The sequence below is a fragment of the Bemisia tabaci genome, chromosome 1 (assembly GCF_918797505.1).
Source record: "Bemisia tabaci chromosome 1, PGI_BMITA_v3".
Taxonomy (NCBI): domain Eukaryota; kingdom Metazoa; phylum Arthropoda; class Insecta; order Hemiptera; family Aleyrodidae; genus Bemisia; species Bemisia tabaci.
The window spans coordinates 73,047,338-73,067,966 of record NC_092793.1 but is presented as its reverse complement, the minus strand read 5'-3'; the positions used below and the strand labels follow the sequence as shown (position 1 = coordinate 73,067,966).

General features: G+C 39.4%; 3 protein-coding genes across 12 annotated transcripts in view; all 3 read right to left on the bottom strand.

The window, feature by feature from the left end:
* The window catches only part of LOC109033126 (protein DOP1 homolog), a 94,662-nt gene extending 90,688 nt beyond the window's left edge, over positions 1-3,974 (bottom strand). For 3 of the 5 annotated variants that reach the window (XM_019045574.2, XM_019045572.2, XM_072306138.1), the window contains exons 1-2: positions 3,392-3,974; positions 1,946-2,036 (exon numbers count right to left, since the gene is read on the bottom strand). In XM_019045574.2, the coding sequence (XP_018901119.2) occupies positions 1,946-2,036; positions 3,392-3,447 (147 nt within the window). In that variant the 5' untranslated portion in view covers positions 3,448-3,974. The remainder of the gene's footprint in view (positions 1-1,945; positions 2,037-3,391) is intronic. The other 2 variants (XM_019045575.2, XM_072306139.1) reach the window with 1 other exon arrangement.
* A 2,595-nt stretch (positions 3,975-6,569) lies between these two features.
* Positions 6,570-12,622, bottom strand: LOC109033185 (uncharacterized). The gene is made up of 3 exons (XM_019045672.2): positions 12,308-12,622; positions 10,691-10,813; positions 6,570-9,683 (listed from the first exon to the last, which is right to left on the bottom strand). The coding sequence occupies exons 1-3, from the start codon at positions 12,475-12,477 to the stop codon at positions 9,506-9,508; spliced, it is 471 nt and encodes a 156-aa protein (XP_018901217.1). The 5' UTR covers positions 12,478-12,622; the 3' UTR covers positions 6,570-9,505.
* LOC109033184 (uncharacterized) lies at positions 12,618-19,675 on the bottom strand. 6 transcript variants are annotated; one of them, XM_019045666.2, is made up of 6 exons: positions 19,236-19,675; positions 18,552-18,674; positions 16,853-17,029; positions 15,827-15,860; positions 15,220-15,323; positions 12,618-13,220 (listed from the first exon to the last, which is right to left on the bottom strand). In XM_019045666.2, the coding sequence occupies exons 1-5, from the start codon at positions 19,406-19,408 to the stop codon at positions 15,255-15,257; spliced, it is 576 nt and encodes a 191-aa protein (XP_018901211.2). In that variant the 5' UTR covers positions 19,409-19,675; the 3' UTR covers positions 12,618-13,220; positions 15,220-15,254. The 6 variants fall into 6 exon arrangements, with proteins under 6 accessions (XP_018901211.2, XP_018901212.2, XP_018901210.2 ...); XM_019045667.2 differs by having other exon boundaries at positions 12,618-13,202; XM_019045665.2 differs by having other exon boundaries at positions 12,618-13,205; positions 19,236-19,674.
* Positions 19,676-20,629: the final 954 nt, after the last annotated feature.

The following is a 20,629-nucleotide window of genomic DNA, read 5'->3' as shown; positions in this document are numbered from 1 at the left end:
ATTAGAAGGGGGCGGAAAATTACAGGCGGCCCATGGGCGGCAAGTAGGTGGATCCGGCCCTCGGGGAAAGCAAAACTGCTCAAATGCGTCCTAAACATTCGTGAATCAAGCAACGTTGTTTTCGCTCCGTTTAAAAAACCTATGAAAATAAATCGATTTTCGGAGGGGCTAGGTGCTCCTCGGACTTGAATCAATTATTCAACGCAGCTTGAAATCATTTTTCACATGAACATCGAGGCATTCTTAAACGTCAGTAAATTGTGACAGGCAAAGAGCTAAGATTTTCCTTCATTGTCGCGTGATACCGCATACCTACTCCGGAGTTCGAATAGTTGCGCACTTGAGTTCCACATTGCGGGCAAATTCCTTACTTACATGATTCATTTTATAAACGTCAGTAATTTGTGACAGGCGAAGAGCTAAGATTTCCCTTCAATTTCGCGTGATACTGCAAACCTACTGCGGAGTTCGAATAGTTGCGCGCTTCATTTCGGTCCTTTAAAATTAGGGAAATTACGCGAATTCCACCGCAGTAAAGCGGCAAATGCGCGATTTTCCGTACGATTTCGTAATAAAATAAAAGATTACCTCAATATCGCGACAAATACGTAATTTATACAGCGATTTGGTAAAAACATAAGTGATTACGCATTTTTCCGTGAATGTCAGGGAATTCATACACGTCAGTAATTTGAGACAGGCAAAAAGCTAAGATTTTCCTTCAATTTCGCGTCCAGAGCGCGAATAGTTGCGCACTTCTGTCGTGCTAAGGAAAAACACCGTATGGACCTTCAGGCGTTGCCTAATTTCCTTCGATAAAACTCGAATTTCCTGGTATGTTTATGAATATTTTTCTCCCAATTTTTCAGATAATGTAGTTCGCTATTTTACCTAAGGATTCTGAAAATTTAACTGAAAAATATTCATAACTTTCTTAAAAAATGAACATTTCATCGAAGGAAATTGGCAACTCTCGAATGTTCATACGGCGTTCTTCTTTAGCACGGCAGACTTGCGGTGTCCGTTTTAACCAGAATTGATTTAAAAAACATTTAGGTGCAAATTTTCGTGACCATTCAATAATTACACGATTTTTCTAGCGGATGCGTAAACTTAAAGAAATTATACGCGTTTTTCGTCTCAGTGTCGCGGCAAATACGCTACTATTCCAGCGGTTTTGTAGAAACATAAAAAAATACACATTTTCAAACGGAGGAAAGCCAGTGTTGCCACAGAATGTGGAAAATGAAATTCCTTAGCATTTCTCTGATTTTTTTTCATGAAATTTGATAAAATTTCCTCACATTTGACGATGTGCAGGATGAATGAAAATCGCCACATCCTAAACTGAGCACACAACATGAGTTGTTAAAGATGCCAAAGAACACATTCTAGAAAGCAAATAAACGTGATTAAAAATATTTCTTCTCACATTTTGTCATTTTCTCTGACATTTCCCAGTGTCCACTGACTTTTCAAGATTCCCTGACAGTTTCTGACTGTGGCAACCCTGGCTAGATTTGCGCTCGGTCCGAAAACTTGTAAGTAATGCTACAAATTGAACCACTGATTGGTTGCAAACTATAGCCCTCTTTATTTGTACGAAATGACCCTTAAGTAAGTAAGTATTACATGTATATTAATTCAGTATAGAGGGGAAAAGACAAATAATTATGGAAACTACATAAGCAAGAGTTACTTACACACCCCATAAAATTTCCAAAAAGCAAGAGTTACTTACACACCCGATAAAATTTCAAAACTCTAAGGCTCTTTCTCTTCATTTATCACGGAATTCTCCACTTTACGTGCCTTTGAAGGTATTAAGTTATGGGTGCTTCCATGCCAGCCTTTAAAAATTTGGGCTGTTAACGTGTATTCATAATTTTTTGTCCAAGACACTAAAATGAAATTGTTTTACCAAGAGAGAAGAGTACATCCTTACCTTGTTTAGTTTAGCAAGAGCTGAGACAAAATCAGCCCATTCAGTAGAGTACTCAAAATTCTTCAGAGCCTTATCCACTGCTGTTATGTACCTACAAAACAAAACCAAGAAAATCAGTCTTTCAAGTCATTAGGGTTTAAAGAGAAGCCAGTGTATTTTCAGTAGGTACAAAAATTAGTGTCCAGTTAGGGAAAAAATTTGGATTTTACGATTTTGACTACAAACTCTTTAACTTAAGCGGCGGAGAAAAGCGTGATTGAAATTGATTAAGTTAATTTTTTTTCTCATGAAGACCAATCCACCTAGGTTCACGCAGTCACATCTTTCTGAAATCCACTTCATCAGCCTACGCCCTCCTCTTACTCAAACAATATCCAATATAGATAACGTGGAATTGGATCCACCCATGAGCAGTCCATTGTATTTAATCCATCTGCTACCAATGGGCAGTAAGGACAGTGAGGAGTAAGGGCAAAAAAACAACTGTGGGTAAGAAGGCTAGATAAAGAACGCATGCACTGGGTGATTTGGCTGGATCTCGTTTGGCAAGGTACAACCACGTAATAGGTTTTAAATTTTTACACATTTCATTCAACTGAAGAGGGCTCTGGTGTTTTCAGCCAAAATGTCTTGGTGCACGAGTTTTGTTCTCCTACCCATGTAACCTGCAATTGTATTTTTTCTAAGGAGATTCGCAAATACCACGATCGACAAGTGCCCCTTCTATATCTAGGGACTTCTTTAAATAATGTTAGCCAAAATTGGCCAAAAAAATGTCACTGTGCGTGGCTTTGACACCAGGTGTCCTGAAAACCGTAGTAAAATATTGAAGTGTGAGAAGTATTTGAAGATAAGTGAATGCACCTGAAAGGGATCGGCTCCTTGAAGTTGCCTTACTTATAATTAATTACTTGAATTGAATGTAGCCACTGTCATCAGAGAAAATGGCAGCAGCTTCCATCAAATTTGTTAGTACTCTAAAGAAGACAAGCATAGCTCGTTCATAATTTGTTGAACAGGAGTTTAGATGCAGTATCAAGATCTGACGTAGCCTAAGAGTTGGCAGCAAGTTCAATGCAAACTAACGTGAGACATCTGCTGCTCTTTGAAAGTGTTGTAGTGGTGACTCCCTTTAAGTTTGTATACTTATTGAAAGTAGAATACGTCCAGTAGGAAAAGTTCATGGATATTCTGAATGACTAGAATGTAGAGAAACAAAAATACCCAAAAGGGATTGATAGGCTGAGAGAAGGTAAATAGAGCCTTAACCTCAAAGAGAATTGAAAACATACGAGCTTTTTCCAGCTTTTTCAAGCTGAAGTTGCACTTTGCTTCAGAACTTGACAAAGCTGTACTTGCAAAGCAACAACCAGCCATTTCAACGACTACGGAGATAATAGGTAATTGAGGATGGACTGGCTGAAACAAAGGAGGTTGCAAACTTACACTTTGTATTTGGAGTCATTCATAAGCTCCAGTTCTTCGACAGTTGAGGAGCTCATTTTGGGGCATCAATCTAGTTACGAGCAAAAGATAACCACCCATGAATTAGAGGACGACAAACGAAGAAAAAGAAACAATTCGAAACTTAACAAGTCACTGCACATCGCGAATTAATCACCGTAATCATCAGCACTCACTATCACTAGGCGGACAAGAGGAGCGAGTTGGCACATCCGTGGAGCCGTAAAATCGCACACACACTGACACAGGACACACTCACATACGCCCGCGAGAGGCGCACTCTCAAAACTGAACAGCTGTTCAGAAAGCGGTCAAAACGTTCAAAACGCACGGGTAAGTACCTACCCTCTTCGTGTCGCGCAATTTACGATGCACTATTGCACTCCCAACCTGCATGCGTTCGTTATGCACCCGGAGTTGTGTTCGCGCTCGCGGTACGATAGCAACTGAAACTGAAGCAGTGAGGCACTGGGAGCTCACAGCAAAAAAAAAAGCATCAATTTAATTATTTCTGAAGCGGCGGCGCGCGATGCGTACGACCGCGACACAAGCGAAGTCCTCCGCTGATTTTCAAGGTTGAGCGTAAAAATCCTTTACCTTACCTACTTGACGCACGCGGTTTGGTCGCAATCGCAATATAGGTGTGGGCGCTGGCGCTAGCTGATAGGAGGCTGGAGATTTGATAAGGTGAGTCAGGTATTATCGTCGTGCGCTCCTTCAAGAACTTATGGTGGGAGGGGTTCGTAAGAGGCGCTGGGTGCAGACTTTGCATAATCAGCTAGGTCAATGATATCATCAGGGCCGGATTGTGGGTGGCAAATCAGGAGCAAAGCTACACTACCGTGCTAAGGAAAGACGCCGAGAAATATTCAAAAATTTATCTGAAAATTCGAGCTTTGTCAATGGAAATTTGGACACGCCTGATAGCTCATACGGCGATCTTTTTTAACGCGGCAGTGCACCCGACAGGAGCTATCAAATAAAAAAAGAGGAGGGGAAAATGAAGAGGAAAGAGAGGAGAAAAAATAATAAGGAGAGCAAAAGAAATAGGAAGAAAGAGTTTCAGGTTTGAAATGACGCCGAAACTGCGGCTTACGTTGCTTCAGAGTTCACGGTTTGTCCCCAGGGCCAAAAAGGGGGTGGCCACTTGGGCCGCGGCCCATGACGGCAAATTTTGCAATTTTTTTAAATGTAGGTATAAAAAAATCGGATTCAGAAAAAAACTTATCCATGAGAAAAGGGGACGAAATCTCTCTTTTTCCTGAGAGTATAGTAATTTCTAATTTTATCGTTTTTCGGTGATACAAGAAGTGGCAAATTTAATTAGTAGAGTAAAGTGAGGAACTAAACACGCAATTTGGCCTGGAGCTCAACGCGGAGAGGAATGATGACGAGGACTTGAGGTGAAAAAGACAAGCCCTCGGCGCGGCGATATCGGCATGTAACACATATTAGCGCCTACAAGACTGCATGAATACTTCACCCATTGCGCCAAATTTGGCTCGTGACCGCAGGTAACACAGTGCGGTCACGAGCGGTTGGCGTGAAACGTATAGCGCCTACAAGACTGCAGGAATACTTCACGCATTGCGCCGATCACAGTGCATCAGCGCGGCGCAGCGGTGGAAGTCAAAATTATCAAACCACATTTATGTTTGTTCTTTCATAATTTTTTGGTTCATCTCTTATAAATGGAGGACCTTGTCCACATAGAGATAGGTTTACGGAACTTAACTTTCGCGCAAAGTTCCGTGAAACTTTGCTAGTAGTGTTGACAGCGCTATCGCAAAAAATGCATCCAACACGAGTAGGTAAACGTTTCTTATGCACCCTCCCCCTCCGGCACGTTCACTTGATGGTTTTTATTGATGTTTCAAAACGAATGAGAAGGGGGCGGCAAAATACAGGCGGCCCATGGGCGGGAAGTAGGTAAATCCGGCCCTGTCTGTACCTGAGATAATGAGCGCACATCACATAAGAATTGAATCTCATCCCATAAACTTTGACGAAGACAATGTGTAAACCTATTAGTAGATATTGTCAACGTAAGTTTCGCCTTCAATCGTGCCGTGTAGGCAACAAGCATACTGGGAAGCGCAAATCGTTTTCATCGTCAACGTGAAGTTCGCCTTCCATCTTGCCGCATAGGCAACAATCATACCGCAGAGCGCAAATCGTTTTCTGCTCAAGAAACTATCTCTAAAAGTGCGAAACCACATATCGCCGTTGGCGCCATCGCAGACTTCCTATCATACTAAGTTTTTTCTTTGGAAATCTATCGACTTTAATTTCTTGAAAAACTTCCTTGAGTTTTCTTCTCCGTTGGCAGAATGTTCTATATAAATTTAAAGCTGAAAATTTTGCGTATATTTTAAGGAGTCAAATAAGGAGCGGAAATTTTGAGACATCGCAATGGAGGTACGTAGTTCCGCACATTGGCCGTCGATATGGTCATCTCCCAAACTAAAAAGTGTAGCTACACTTTAAGGTTGTTTCCTTTCATAAAATGCACTCTTTGGAGGAAACGGTTGGGCATTCCTAATTGACTTAAACGATTTTTTTTTCAGATTACATGCAAAAATCGGCAAAATTAAACATTGCGTAAACATTGCGCAGTCGTAATCTTACGAGTAAAATTGAATATTTTCAGAAAATGAACGCACAACCTTGACGAAATTACGTTCTTCCACCTGGAGATCAATATTAATGAGAATCTTACTTTGGCATCAACTTCCATAAATCCAAAATAGGCATAATGCGTACCTATGTAAACCAATTGGTAAATACCGCCAACTTAAGATTAGTCTTCAATTTTACCAAATATGCAACAATATACCGGGGAGCGCCTGTAGTTATTTTTTCGAAAAACACTTATATATTGCTCCATAAACATCCATAGAGGCAACAGAGAATGCATTAACCTATTGGCACTGCACCCTGTACTTCTTTTGGTTATGAAAAGGAAAGAGAAAGCACTATGATAGACTTCATGGTCAAACTTTTTCTTTGATTGCCTTTAAAAAGCCAAAGAGCTAGCAACGAAACTCCATTCCTTACAGGTGTACAGGTACTACTTTAACTATTTGTAGCTTTACGGAAAAAGAAATTAATTAGATAAGGATGAAAATTTTTAGGGCATATTAAATAAGCAAAACAGATGTGATCAGTTGGGTGCTTTAATAAAAAAGATGGGTTTATTTACAAGAAAACTAAAACTAAAACTACTTAACGGTAAAAGGAAAAAAAAAATCACTTAGAACAATGCACACCTCACTCCGCTGATAATGAACAAGCCCCAAATCATGAGTACGGAGAAATACAGCAAAACAGAGCATTGCAGCTTATTCATTAAGTACATACACATCTAATAACACTATTTAACAGAAAAGTAAAGTGTATCTGGAGATCTCTGTTAAATTTTCCCCTGATAACTGCTCAGTTATTCTGAGCGACCAATTTTAATCTAAAGCCCGGATGGATGGCTTTTAAATATCGTTCTGTCAACTTAAACTGAGACTGCAAAATTTCATGGTAAGAATAGAGGGAGAGAGGAGATTTGTGATTCTGGGTCCACTTCCAAAGAATCGTAGAAACAAGCCTATTCATCTTATGTTCAAAATATCAATAGCATTAGCTTTAGTATAGCTCAGGTTTTAGCAAAGCCACTCATTGGAAAAAATATAGTTTTTTTCATGGTGGAGGAAAGAACAGGTAAAAACATGGAACTGACTCGTCTTTGATTGGCTCATCTGACTCATGCATCAAAGGTCTGTATAGAAAGCTTGTGTACAGGAGCTCTGTCGCTGTGGTGGTAAAAGACCGTCAAACTCATCTTTCGTCACTTTGTGTATATGAAGTCTGTCAATGAGTTAGGAAAAAGGGCTTGACTGCTGCATTGTGACTTGAAGAATTTTTTCCTGTGATACTTTACTGCAGCTACTAGATCCATACCTGTAGTATTTTATTATGAGTCTTCCCTGCAAAATCATTCAATACTTTCTTGGTTTTTCTGTTGTTTAGGGTTATTTTTCCTTGACTGTTCCTTTAATACCAATCTTCAAAACACTGGTAAAAGAAATCAAAGAAATTTTAAACTACTTGATTCGAATCCATATTGGATTTAAAACATGAGGTATAATGGAAAAGATATCGACGGTGAAACTGCAGGAATGCGCATCTCGTTTTACAGCGTTGCAGACTTCTTCACTGCGTGTCATAGCTTACTTTCTGAATAAAAAACCACTTTACATCATTTCTTGAATGCTTGGGTAATTTGTATTTTTTGTGGGAAGAACATTCTGTTAAAATGCCAAGCCAAGATGTTGGTTTGGTCTTCTATTAGAAAATTAAATAGAAGCAGATTCTGAAACACCGCACTTGGGGTACTCATGTTTGCAATTTCACTGTCGGTATGTTCTGCGATCACAAACTACGCAAAATGTTTCCGGAGATTTGTCATTGTCAGCATTAAACTGATACTGTAGATTCTATTACAAACCGGGAAAAACAGTATTTCACAATGAATCTTGGGCTCAAAACTTAAAATAGGTCGAGTGGATTTCAACTTTAAAGTGGGGAGAGCTTGTTCCTTCTATGACAATAATTGGTGTTTACAACCTGGTATGAATACAAATTTGAGCGATTTCACGTTTGTAAACCATACTTTCATACAGTACTGAGAGGAAGGATCATTAATTACTTCAAGTATCATTATTGATATCTTGAAAATAAAACATTTTTATGTAGGATTGTAATGTAAAACTTTACTATGATTCAATGTTTTCTTCTTTTAGTTCAAACTTTAGAAGAGATACAGAGAAATAACCCATGAAAACAGGCCACATTAAATGACTAGAGAAAGGGGAAAATATCACAAACCAGATTTGCTCCTAAATATTAATGAATATTTGAGGTTTACTTCACCAGTTTCTTAGACTTTCTACCAAGAAAATGGAAAAGCATGTACAAATTACAATCCTAATTAGACACAAAACGTATCAGTCACATAATATTGGCATGGCCACTAGAAAAAATGTGAATCGGATAGTATTTTCTCTTCAAAATTGACGAGGAAAATAAATTATGCAGTGGAAAGTTAGAAAGTCAACTCCTTAACAGAATAAAAGTGTTAACAATTAACAATGTTTAAAAGGTAAAAATACAAATGAAGTCATTTGTATAATTTAATTTCCACTGGTCCATGTTAAAAATACTTGTTAATTGATGGTTCAGGAGTTGATTTCCAGACCTTGCTTTGTGTTACTTGTTTCCTACGAAAGAATTTGACGAGATATCATGTGACTTTTTATTCTAGTTTAGACCTTGTTTAGTCACTCATTGTTGACTTGAATCATTCATCATTATCAAGGTTTTTTTTTGTTCTATTAAGGCTTACTCTAATCATCCATTTCTGAAGCTGAACAAAATTGAAGCAAATAATTTTAAGGCAATGTATAATAAGCGTATAAGCTTATTATAAGCGTTCCTTCTTCACCACGTAACCAGGTTCATAATTTATTGAAATGATTGTATAGGACAGTTTACTGTATTCAGTATAAAAATAAATCCCCATAAAAATAGCCTAGAGAAGTACCTGGAGAAGTAAAGAGGGAAAATCTGTAATTGTCTTGATTGTAAAAAAGCATTAAAAGACTGGGCATATAATGTGAATACTGAGGAGGACCTCAAAAATATTGTCAAAACCTGGATCGATCATTTTGACACCATGATTTGAAGAAGCTTAATTTTTTTGAAAGCTGAAGAGAATACCTCTCAACTCTTTTATGATCTCTTCACATAAAATTACTCAGTTGATCTTTCCTAAAAGTCTTGAGGGAGGGGAGGGAGGGGATAATTGTTTCAAAAACGCGGTTTTAAGCGGTTTTTTGGGGCTGCTTTTTTCATTTTGATGTATAAAAATATTTTAAGACTTGATAAGTGAACAAAATTTCATGCAAAAAGTAGTATTGGTCATAAAAAAACTGGTACTAAAAATGTAGAGTTTAATGCCTAAATTAAATTTGCATGAGTTCCATACAAAAGGAAAAAAAAGAGAAAAAAACCATGACGAAATAATAAAGGAACTACTTGCAGAAACTACTTCTTTGGAGTTTGAGAATCGATATGGTCTAAATACTCCTTGCCGACAATAGTGAGAGTCAATCCAGCTCCCACACCAACCATAGTTGCGACGCATTTGCTGCCTGGGAAGAGGCGGCTGAGTACTGCCCAAATTAAGACTGAGCCAAAACTGAAGACTAAAGAACCGTATGCACTGAAACAAAGGAAAGATGAAGAATAAATGAACAAATCATTATGAATACTGTCCATATAAAAAAAAAATAAACCTAATTCAGGTTCCATTTTTTTCATTCATGGTAATAAGTTTACACCAGAGATGAGCATCAAAGTTAAATAGAAAAAGAGTTAAGTTTTGTAGTAGTACTCAGTAGAGCTCAAAATTTTATGCTCTCGTCAAAAATTGTTATCGCCCGATAACCTCTGGGAAGACGGGAATATGTGGCGTTTGAGTGTTGCAAAATGTCAGAATGCGTTTTAGGAGCAACTTTATATTTATATCTTCATTTTTAAGCTTTTGGGCTTTGTTTTCCCTGTACAATGGTGTGGACCCAGCACTATTTTACCATCTAGTTACTTATGTAGGACGCTGCCAATTTTTAGTCTTGCTTATCATTTTGAAGGATGACTCATCGTAGTTACTGCACATTTTTCAATGATTTTGCTCTTATCTATTGAGCATGATCTTTGAAGATTTCTTTAAAAAAAGTCAAGTGAAACTTTCTCAGAAAAATTTAGAAATAAAATTTTGGAACACTGCTATCAAGAAGGGATTTTTTTAGTTTCATAATCAAGAAAATAATTGACTGCTACTAATTTTGAAAAAATAATTTCCTCACGAGACAACCTGAGGTCTAATATACAGAATTCTGTCCCACAAATGTAATTATGCATAGAAAAATCCTTTCGATATTCATGAGATAAAATAGACAGCTGAGTTTGATTAACTATGATGACTATGTATCCTAACAACAGAAAAGGGGAAAACGTAGAAATCTTCATAGCTATTGAGAGGGTGGTTTTGTTAAAGTTGAATCACGGTTCAAGTTAAAGTATGCACTGAACTAACTGAGCCATATTTGGTATATTCAAAGAACTTGGTATTGAATTCATATAGACACACACCAGCTGGAGCAAAACATTACAGCTCGCATAAATCATGGAACAAACCCGTGTCTTTTCTTAAACCAGTAAAACCATTACCTGTAGAGGATTCTGTGAGTCTTTTGAACATTCTGTAAGTGAGGTCGGTTGTAGATGTGAAGTCCAATACCAGCAAATGAATGAAGGAGTAAAATATTTGTAACATCACGGTTGGGGAACAAACTGGAAATCAAGGAAATAACACATAAAATGTTGTAGAAAAATTAAATTTTAATAGAGTCTACTAAACGAGGCTGGCCAAAAATCAGTACGTCTAAAGTGCTTTTTCATATATTCCCAAGGAATTCAGTACCTCCTTAACAGAAAAAAATCAGTGCTTTTTCAGTACTTCCGATTCACGAAATTCGAAAACTTTCAGAGGTTTGAGTTTCTCGTTCCAATTGCAATAAAAATGACAAAAAAATAAAAGTATTCCAGACCTTCTTGCAGAATCTGAGCACTTTTTCAGTGCTTCTGGGCCACCCTTAAAAAATCAGTAAGTACTATTTCTGGACTTGGAGACACCCTGGCAGTTCATGAAACAAACTTATTTCAGCATTCTGGGGATGAAATGAATACAAAGCTGATAAATGAGCGGTATATTCAACTTAATTTCTCTGATAAAAAGATTATATACCTACCTATGTGCTCTTTTATACCAATGCAGCAATGTTCAAAAAACAAGCTGTGGGTAGAACACATTTTGCCAGAGCCAAGTGGTTTACACATTTAATAGCATGATTTCAAGAGGGCAAAAGATTTTACAGAGAATTAAAAACAATTGAATCACAGAAAAGAACCAGACCCTGCATTCAGTTGGGGTAATAATCAGACTAAGAATCAGTTTCAAGGTAATAATCCTACATAGCGCTCAATGGGGGTTTGGCTTTTCAACTCCTGTGTGGAACAGTTAAATTATAAGTTTTTGCTTTTCGTCATCAGATGAGGAAATTCTGACAAAAATTCACTCGAGTCTTATAAAAATAAGTCGACTGCGGTCAACTTTGTCTGACTTATAGGAGTGTCCTATCAGTTTTCTGTGAGCTACGGTTTTGTAACAAAATAGTGCGTTACCAATGGCTGTTGGATTTTCTAGAGATAGTGAAAATGCCCTTATGCCATATATGTCAGATAGACAGCCAATTAACTGATCCAACAGACGTTCAGGACAACGGTACTTTGATTTCGAGCTCACGCAGTTCCGACAGCACTAGCCGTTTCCAATACTTAAGAGCGGATTTACGTGAGTGTATACATGCCCATAGCTAATTTAAAGCAGCTGATAGGCAGTCACATAGCCAGACCACAGCGCTGAAACTCATAAGTAAAAATAATTTCATTTCTTCAATTCCGTAACTCTTCCGAACCCTGGATTAACCTCAATGATCATCGTAAAGTGTAGATGGGACAGTAGAGGTTTCTATGATAAAACCTTGAGAATGTCACAATAGCTTGCAAAAGTGCAAAGGGCTGAAAATTTTCGAAAAAGTAAGCATAAAGCATGGCTAAGGTTAAAGTCCCCCATTTCATCACCCACAGTCATAATGAAGGCAGGCACTGATGAGACTTGCTAGGGGGTAACAAGCAAGTAAAAGGGGCATTCTCCAGGGGAGGTTTCTTAGGTGCAGAGTGACTTACGCAAATTTAGGAGTTCGGTACTGTAAAGTAGAAACTTACCCTCCCAAAATGCTGGGATTCATAACGTTAACGGACAGTAAGCCATAATTTGCTGCTCCCAGAATGGGGGCGTAGTGGAACAAAACTGTGTCTCTGTTGACAGGTTTGAAGGCAATTTTCCCGAATTTGGCGACGATAGAGCTGCTATCGGAACTTGCTGGAGCAGACATTCTGAATCTGTCACAATCACTAGTTAGACTTGAAAAAAATTGTTCGGTGAGAACTAAAGTAGGAGAACTTGAAAATTCGACTTGAACAAGAGCAAGAGCAAAACACGGAGTGGAAGAAGTGAAGTGAAGGAACACGGTGGAAAAGAACCAGTAAATTTTGGATCATGTCGGTGAACCGGAAATGCGAAACGCAACGGAAATGTTGATCTTAGTAGAGGCGGGATATTATGAATTAGCGCTCCTGCAAAACTTGAGCGTAATTAGTAGAACTGACCACTGGGATTGTGCAATTAGCTATCAAAGCTTGGCTAACATCATGTATTATTTGGGAAGCTTTCATTCGAGAGAAATTCGCGCGATGCTGGAGAAATTTTCGGGGATCACCGCCGGTCAAATCCGTTCTTTTTTTCAGTGGATTTCTATTAATCACTATCTTGATTTGTTGTTTATTTCTTTCAATATAATCAGCAGATTTTTGATCCCGCGGGAATGCTATACCTCTGCACCAAAAATTTTAGAAAATATACCATTCCTCTGCATTCTATCACCTTGATATCGAATCGAACTGTATGGAGGCAGATGCTGGACACAGGCGGAGAAGAGAGAGTCGATCGAGATATGTTTGACGAGGAAGTTGCCCATCCTATTCGTTACATTGGCCAAAAGCAGTCGGACAACGTTGTTGTACTTGTATGCAACACGGTCTCAGTTCGGGTTGGCTCCGACTGCTGGAACATACAAAACTAAATATTCTCTTTATCAAGACATTCAATTGATGATTAATCATTAATAACAATCAAAGCGGTAAGATTAGCCTCTAATAGGTTAAAAAACGTAGGGCCCCTTCAAATATTACGTAAGTTGCGCATGAGGGAAAAGGGTGTCTGAGCTTGCCTTACAGGGTTTCATGAGTGGGAGGAGGGAGTTCAAGCCCAGACTTATGTAAGTCTCCTACTTCCAAAAAAAAAAAAATGTATTTACCGACGAAAAGTATTTTTCTGTTTTTTTTTTTCACGCTAGCTCTGCTACTCTCTGAGAAATTGAGGGTGGGTGGTCTGACCAGTGTAACATAATTCAAAATGGGCGGGGGGGGGGTTGTATTATTGGTGTATTACGGAGGGGCGAGGGAGGGCCGTAAAGTCTGCCAGAATGCCTCAACGGCCCCTTAAACCATAGGTGCCCAAGCAGGGTCAAATTGCCCCAACGCTTGTTAAAACCTCCCGCGGGTTGTATGGGACCGGTGGGTACGATTTTTGGATATAGGTCTGTAACTACATCGGAACAAAAGAATCAGACATCAAATTGATTGGGGGGGGGGGGGGGTTAATAGTGTCAGGAATTTTTTTTTGGACAACTACCCATACAAATCACAAGTCGGGTCAAATTGACCCGACTATGCCTGGAGGAGTTGTGGAGCTGGTACATTCGAGCTGTAGATAAAGGTTTACAAATACATTCTAAAAAAAAAATTAGACGTCAAATTGAAAAAAAAAGAAGAAAAAATCGAGTTGTCGAACACAGCCGAAGATAGGAGAGACGTAATCGGATCTCGTCTCTCAGCTTTTTCTCCCGAATTCTAGGTGGCGGTAGCCACCCCAGCCCAATCCTAAAACACCCCCCCCCAAAAAGTTGACGACGAAAAAAAAAACAAAAATAAGAAATCCAGGTGACAGTGGTTCTCAGCACAGGTCCTCATTCGCAGCACAGAGCGAAGCATTGAGAGTTCACGCCTCGCTCCGGGGTGCCTTCAATTTCGCAGGATGCACCACAGATGTCTATCAAGCACGAATAGTGGTATCCCTGCGCCGTCATCAAGGCGCGTCCCTTTCCTCGCTCTATTTCTACGTTGTGTTGGTTCCGTTTGTCCTTTTACCCGGTGGTGCCTCCAGAGCAACATGAGCAACACTGCAACAGAGAGGAGGGCCTATTCGGGCCTCGTTATTTAACTTCTCTTCCGAATCTGAGCAACACTAAAGTGGCAGGAGCGGAGACTCGTAGCTGTGCGAGTTCGCGCCTCATCGAGCCTTCAATTTTGCAGATGCAACACGGACATCCATCAAACACGAATAGTTGTATCTCTGCGCCGTCATACACGCTCGTCCTTTTATTTTTTTGATATCCATTCCCATATTGTATTGATTTTAATCATCTCATTTCGTTATTAACGTCTTTAAGGTGCCTCTTATTTATGAAATATGAAAAAAGTTAAGATCAAGTTTGCTAACTGTATGCTACGATATTTATATCAGTGATCATTTTGAAGAAGAAAAAAAATTAAAGGATAAAAGAATAAAAGAGTAAATAAAAATTAAAATATGTCCCTTAAAAGGCTCACGTCTAAAATTGGTATTTTTCAAGAATTGTGTCATGTCAGGGATTTATTTTTGATGACCACTCCTAGAAATCCAAAGTTGGGTCAAAATTGACCCGACTATCTCTTCTGGGAGAGTTACATGTGGCGAATGAGGGGGGGGGGGGGGGGGGAGCGGCAGTATGGTGGCAAGGAGGCGAAAATTTCCCCCTCTGAACTGTTGGGTATTCTATACCCCTTTGAAAACCCGAGAGTAGGGGCGCCAGGCCTCTCCTAGCAAAGTAGTCCATGTATCTCCTTAAAAAAATTGTCATAGATTAGAATGAAATTTTTTGTAAACAATTATTGACTTTCATTTAATTCATCAGAAAGCTATTTGGGCGAGCTAGCATAAAGTCCTCCCAATTAGATCAATTTCACAATCATCTAACCTGGATGGAGCACCCTTGGTTGGTGCAATCGTAGATCAAATTTTGGAAAAATAGCAGGAGGAGCAGGAAGTTGAAAGTGCAGGTCTCTCCCGCGGGTTCATGGGAGCTATAACAAAGTATACAGTCGGGCTATAGTTCCTATCGCCGGGCTTTACACATTCTCGCCATTGGCTATAAAAGGCTATAAGAAATTGTGTAGAAATTCGCGTGCTTTGGAAATCATTAAGATTGTTACGGAACTACCTTAATATTTACAAAACACACTTTATATTTTCCTTTAAAACATATTTTTTTTTCATCAATTAAAATGAGATGGTCCATACAGAGTGTGCAAACATTTCAAAATCATGAGCTGAAAAACGCCGACTCCGCGAGATTAAATATTAGAGCCTAACACAAAGCGGAGCGGCGACGCATTGGTGCCTACAAACCTAACAGGGATACTTCACGCATTGCGCGGCGACGCACTGGCGCCTACAAACCTAACAGGGATACTTCACGCATCGCGCGGCGACGCACTGGCGCCTACAAACCTAACAGGGATACTTCACGCATTGCGCAATGCGTGAAGTATCCCTGTTAGGTTTGTAGGCGCCAATGCGCGTTTTTGTATGGGTCTTTGTCTACGGGTGAAACTGGAACTTATCAGGATAAAACGTAATCATCACAAACTATTTCTGATGATTCTTTGTAAGTGTCGTAATTTTTTCTCTGATATTATTACCGCTTGTGTTTCAGTACCTATACTTGCAAACCCATGAGTTCCTGGTGAACCATTGGGTTTCAGTTTCAGACATGAGAGGATACATGATTTTTCACACATTGATTTTGCTTTTTTCAGATAAGGCGAAATCAACACTCAAGGGATCGAATAAAAAATGAGAGGAGTAAAAAATTAGGATGAGCAGGGAGGAGAGTCCCCTTCGACAGTCCAGACGAGGAGGGTGGAGTTTTGACCTAACTTTATAATGAAATCTGAGTTTGATGCGAATCAAAGTATGCAGCATGGTTGAGCTTTACTAAAGGTGAGTTTTTAATTTTAATTTTTTTAACTTATTCCTACCCTTGGCAAGCCAAAGCGATTCGTAAAATATTTGCAACGGAGGCACGCTTTAGACTGCGGTTATCGATACCTATTAAATTCTCCCGCATTATGCGTGGGAAAATGTGCTTTGGTAAAAAAAAAAAAAAAAAAAAAAAAAAAAAAAAAAAAAAACGCGGCTATACCCCGGCTTTACCCTGAGCAAAAAGATTTAATGTCTCAAACTATTAGCCTACAAGAGTGAGCATGTATTATTTATTTGTATACACCGAAAAAAAAGTGAAGTTTATTTAAAATTCTGGATGTAAAAAGAGTGCGCGAGAACTTATAAAATGCTGAATTACCCGCTACAGCAGTTACATTAGCAATGCCAAGATGTAAAACTAACTGCTGTGGCGGGTGATTCGACATTTTATAAGTTCTCGCACACTTTTTTTACATCCGGCATGTTAAATCAACTTCACTTTTTTTCGGTGATTCTCCCATCTTTTCATGCTCTCGCCTATCTCTGGTCCGTCCGATGGGCCAAGAGGGCCCTTAAGTTGCCCACGTGAATAATGGGTAGCGCGGAAAGCATAATTTTTAACTCACTAGTGAGGGACGGTGGAATCGACGTGGTCCAAATACCACTTGCCAATTAAACCAAGCGTGAGACCCGAGCCAAGACCCACGAAAACTGAGGTGCTCGGCTTTTGGCTGCACAGGAAGCGACCGAGGATCACCCAAATCAGGACGGAGCCGAAATTGAAAATCAAGGAGCCGTAGACACTGAAACGCAAGACAACACGAGAAATCATGATATTGTGGATTTTAATTGCTTCTCCGCGGTAGAAGTCTTTGGGTTCCCGTTAGAAATGGACCACTAGACAAGGTATGAATTTCAGCATTCTGATACATGTTTCTTAACCAACATTTCACGTAGAAATGCGATGCGGACAGCAAAAATTACCGAAATCAACTCCTTACGAAGATATTTAATGATTCTTGATGCGTGAATTCAAACCACCCTCTCATGAAAACTCAATGCTCTACGTGATTCTCATCGCGCGCTAAACGTTTATCATGATAATCTCTGCGATATAAAAATCTGGCAACCTCAATCTTGACGGTTTGGCTCAGCTATAGCAAATTTCTTGTGGTTTGAACAACACATGATGAGAAATGAACATTGCTCGATTGAGAAGCTTGCTGAAACCGTTGTAGTGCGCGATTTGACTGAAGTAGAGCTTTGAGTTTCTTGTGAGCGGGCAGTGCAAATTCCTCGTAACCAATGTGAAATAAAAACGTTAATATCTTCGTTAGGAGTTGGTTTCAGTAATTTTCGTTGCACGAATCGTGTTCTACGTGAAATTCTGGTAAAGGAACATGTATCAGATTGCTGAAATTCGTACCTTGTCTAGTGGTCCATTGATGCGAGGGCTGAGTCCATCAGCTGTTGCGAAAATGCTCTATCGATGCGACTGTTGAGCGCAGCCCTTCAAAATTGAGAGGCACCTATACTTTTGATCAACATTAATCGCGGAGAGAACAGATTTATCGAATACAAGTCTTTATACCTACTCGGTCAACAATTTATAAATTGATCAAGAATTGAAGGCGCTTCTTCTAATTTTGAAGGGCAACGCTCAACGGTCGACGTCCCAATATTGTTACCTTCGGGAACCAGGCTTGTCCCCATCTATTCGGATCTAGACTCTATATGAACTTGGAGTTTTTCAACCCAAATATTTGGTCTGGTAGAAGATTCTGTCCCAAGTGGCAGAGGTTGCAACAACTTGCAACAAAATCGTTTGATTCTTGCAACTAATAGATTGATGTGCAGATTGCCTACTCTCTCCCCCGAAGGAGCTATCATCGTCGGAACTAGTTGCAATTAAGTTGAAACATGTTTCAACTTCAAAGTATTGCTGGTTGCCTACCTTTAGATTTTAAACAACTTTAGTGTAGCAGTTTTGCAATCTAAGTAGGTTGCAACTTTGTCTTCCGATCAGATCGCCGAAAATCGGCGCTTATCTACCAAAAGTTGAGCGAAGGTTGCAACTTTGTTGCAACTGATACCAACATTGTTTCAACTTTTTGCCACTTTTACATTGAAAAATGCTATTTGGGGTCTGTTGAACCGAGGGATAAACTGATCGGAAGATTTAAATTTACAGTTTGTGCCACTGTGCATTCTACTTCCCATACTTTTAGACACAAAATTTCGGTTACTTTCTCCAACCGCGCTGTTTCTAAAATTCGCTTTTCCTGAATTTTATATAAAACGAGGGAAGTACTTGAAAGAACTCACCCGTATATCATTTTATGGGGATTCCGTAAACAGTACAAGTGTGGTCGACTGTAGAGATGCAGACCAAGGCCAGTGAAGGAGTGAAGAAACAGAATGTTGGTGACATCTCGGTTCGGGAAATAGCTGTATGAATAAAAAATCAAATCGATGACCACCCGAGTCTGAGTTACGGGCTTTCACTTTGTAGATTTTTTGTCTATAATTAAACCAGTAAATAATAGTCACGGGCGGAACTCGGAACTTTTCGTGAGGGGGCAGAGGGGCGCCTTTATCAAGGAGGTCCAAGGGGCACGAAGAGACACCCCCCAGTAAAAGTGGGACATACATATCATACAGGAAGATAAAGGAAAAACTCATTTCACGTGATTTTCTTCTCGAATTTTAAACTACAACATACGAATGAGAAGGCATGTCTCTCGAGGCTTAATCTTCACGGGGACAGATGAGAAATCAGGAAATAATGTGGGATAGGTAAAAGAGAGGAAGAAAGAAAGTAAAATGACTGAGAGCGTAAAAGCACCATTTTGCGTGCTGACTTGTCTTTGATTTTAACCTTAGAGATTTTGCTACGCTATTACGGTCAGGTAAAATTATGGAAAAGTAGCAATAACCTCGACAAATTTATGCGACCAATGAATACTAACAGTATATTAGCATAATTTTTACAACAATAATGGAACTTACCAAGCCAAGACATTAGGGTTAATAACGTTGACGGAGAGTAGGCCATAATTCGCAGCTCCCAGCAAAGGAGCGTAGTGAAATAAAACGGTGTCCCTGCAGATGGGTTGGAATAAAAATTGGCCGACCCTTGAGATTAAACTAGTTTCAGGATCTCTACAGGCTGGGGTACACATACTAAATGGTTTTTTCTCACAATCACAAGAATTTTTTACATTAAAGGGAAATTGTAATTTAGGCTGAAAATTTCAAGGTTACATGCACACCACAGAATTTTAGATTTCCAACCTAAATTATGTTTTTTTTTTCTTTTCTTTTTTTCTTCTTTTTTCTCCATAAGCTGCATTTGGCGAGAAGTATGGGAATGAACTGGAAAACGCGTGATTGATTAAAACAAATAAAAAGATAATCGATTGTTTTAATGCGTTGATTTCTTAGAACAATTTGATTTTCTTTTTTATTGAACTCCCTGTAGGTGTGTGTCAGGTTAGTTTAGTGCATGAAAGCTATATTGTACAACTTGTCTGATGTATGGTTAAATTTTAGACGACTCATTTTTTTAGTTATCACGTATATCTATAAGTACTCTTTTTTTAGGTCTAAGTTCTCCTGTATTTTGCATTCTTTCTCTCTCTCACACAATAAAAACGTTAATATCTTCGCTAGAGGTTGATTTCAGTAGTTTTTGTTCCGCGAATCGTGTTCTGCGTGAAATTCTGATGAAGAATGATGTATCAGAGTGCTTAAATTTGAATCTTGTTTAATGGTCCATTCAATCTAAAACAGCGAACATACAGAACTTTTCTAACTTCTCTAAGGGAAAATATTTTAGCGGGAGAAACGAGGTAACGTTGTAGTGCTCATAGGGCGTCGAAACACGACATGGGTCAACAATTGTTCGATAACGCGATTATCCTGACGGCGGGAGTTAGAATAATCGCGCTAAACACGACGGTGCGGTCGGCGTCAAACTCATATCAGCGCCTGCAAGACTGCAGGAATACTTCTCGCATTGCACCAAACGCAATGCGAGAGTTATTTGCGATAAATTCTAGACTACCAGGCACGTTGCGTTGCCGCTAGCTGAATTGATGGCGCATCGCACTATGGAGACGACTTGACACTCAACCGCACTTTTTTCCCCGGCTTGCGCGACTCTAAAATCGCCGCAAAATTAGGTCCACGCGTCATTTCTTTTGACAGTCCCTGGGGCCAAATTTTTTCGGTTTTTTCACATAGAGGCGAAACATCCATCGATGAGTCCAAACTGCACCGTCGCTTCAGCCAAACAGAAGCGCTGAGCCGGACTTAAGTGCAGTTAAGATTCGTTTTAAGTATATCTAAGTACGGTGGAAGGACAAACAAAATTCGCGGCCCCTACCCGATTTTTACCCCAA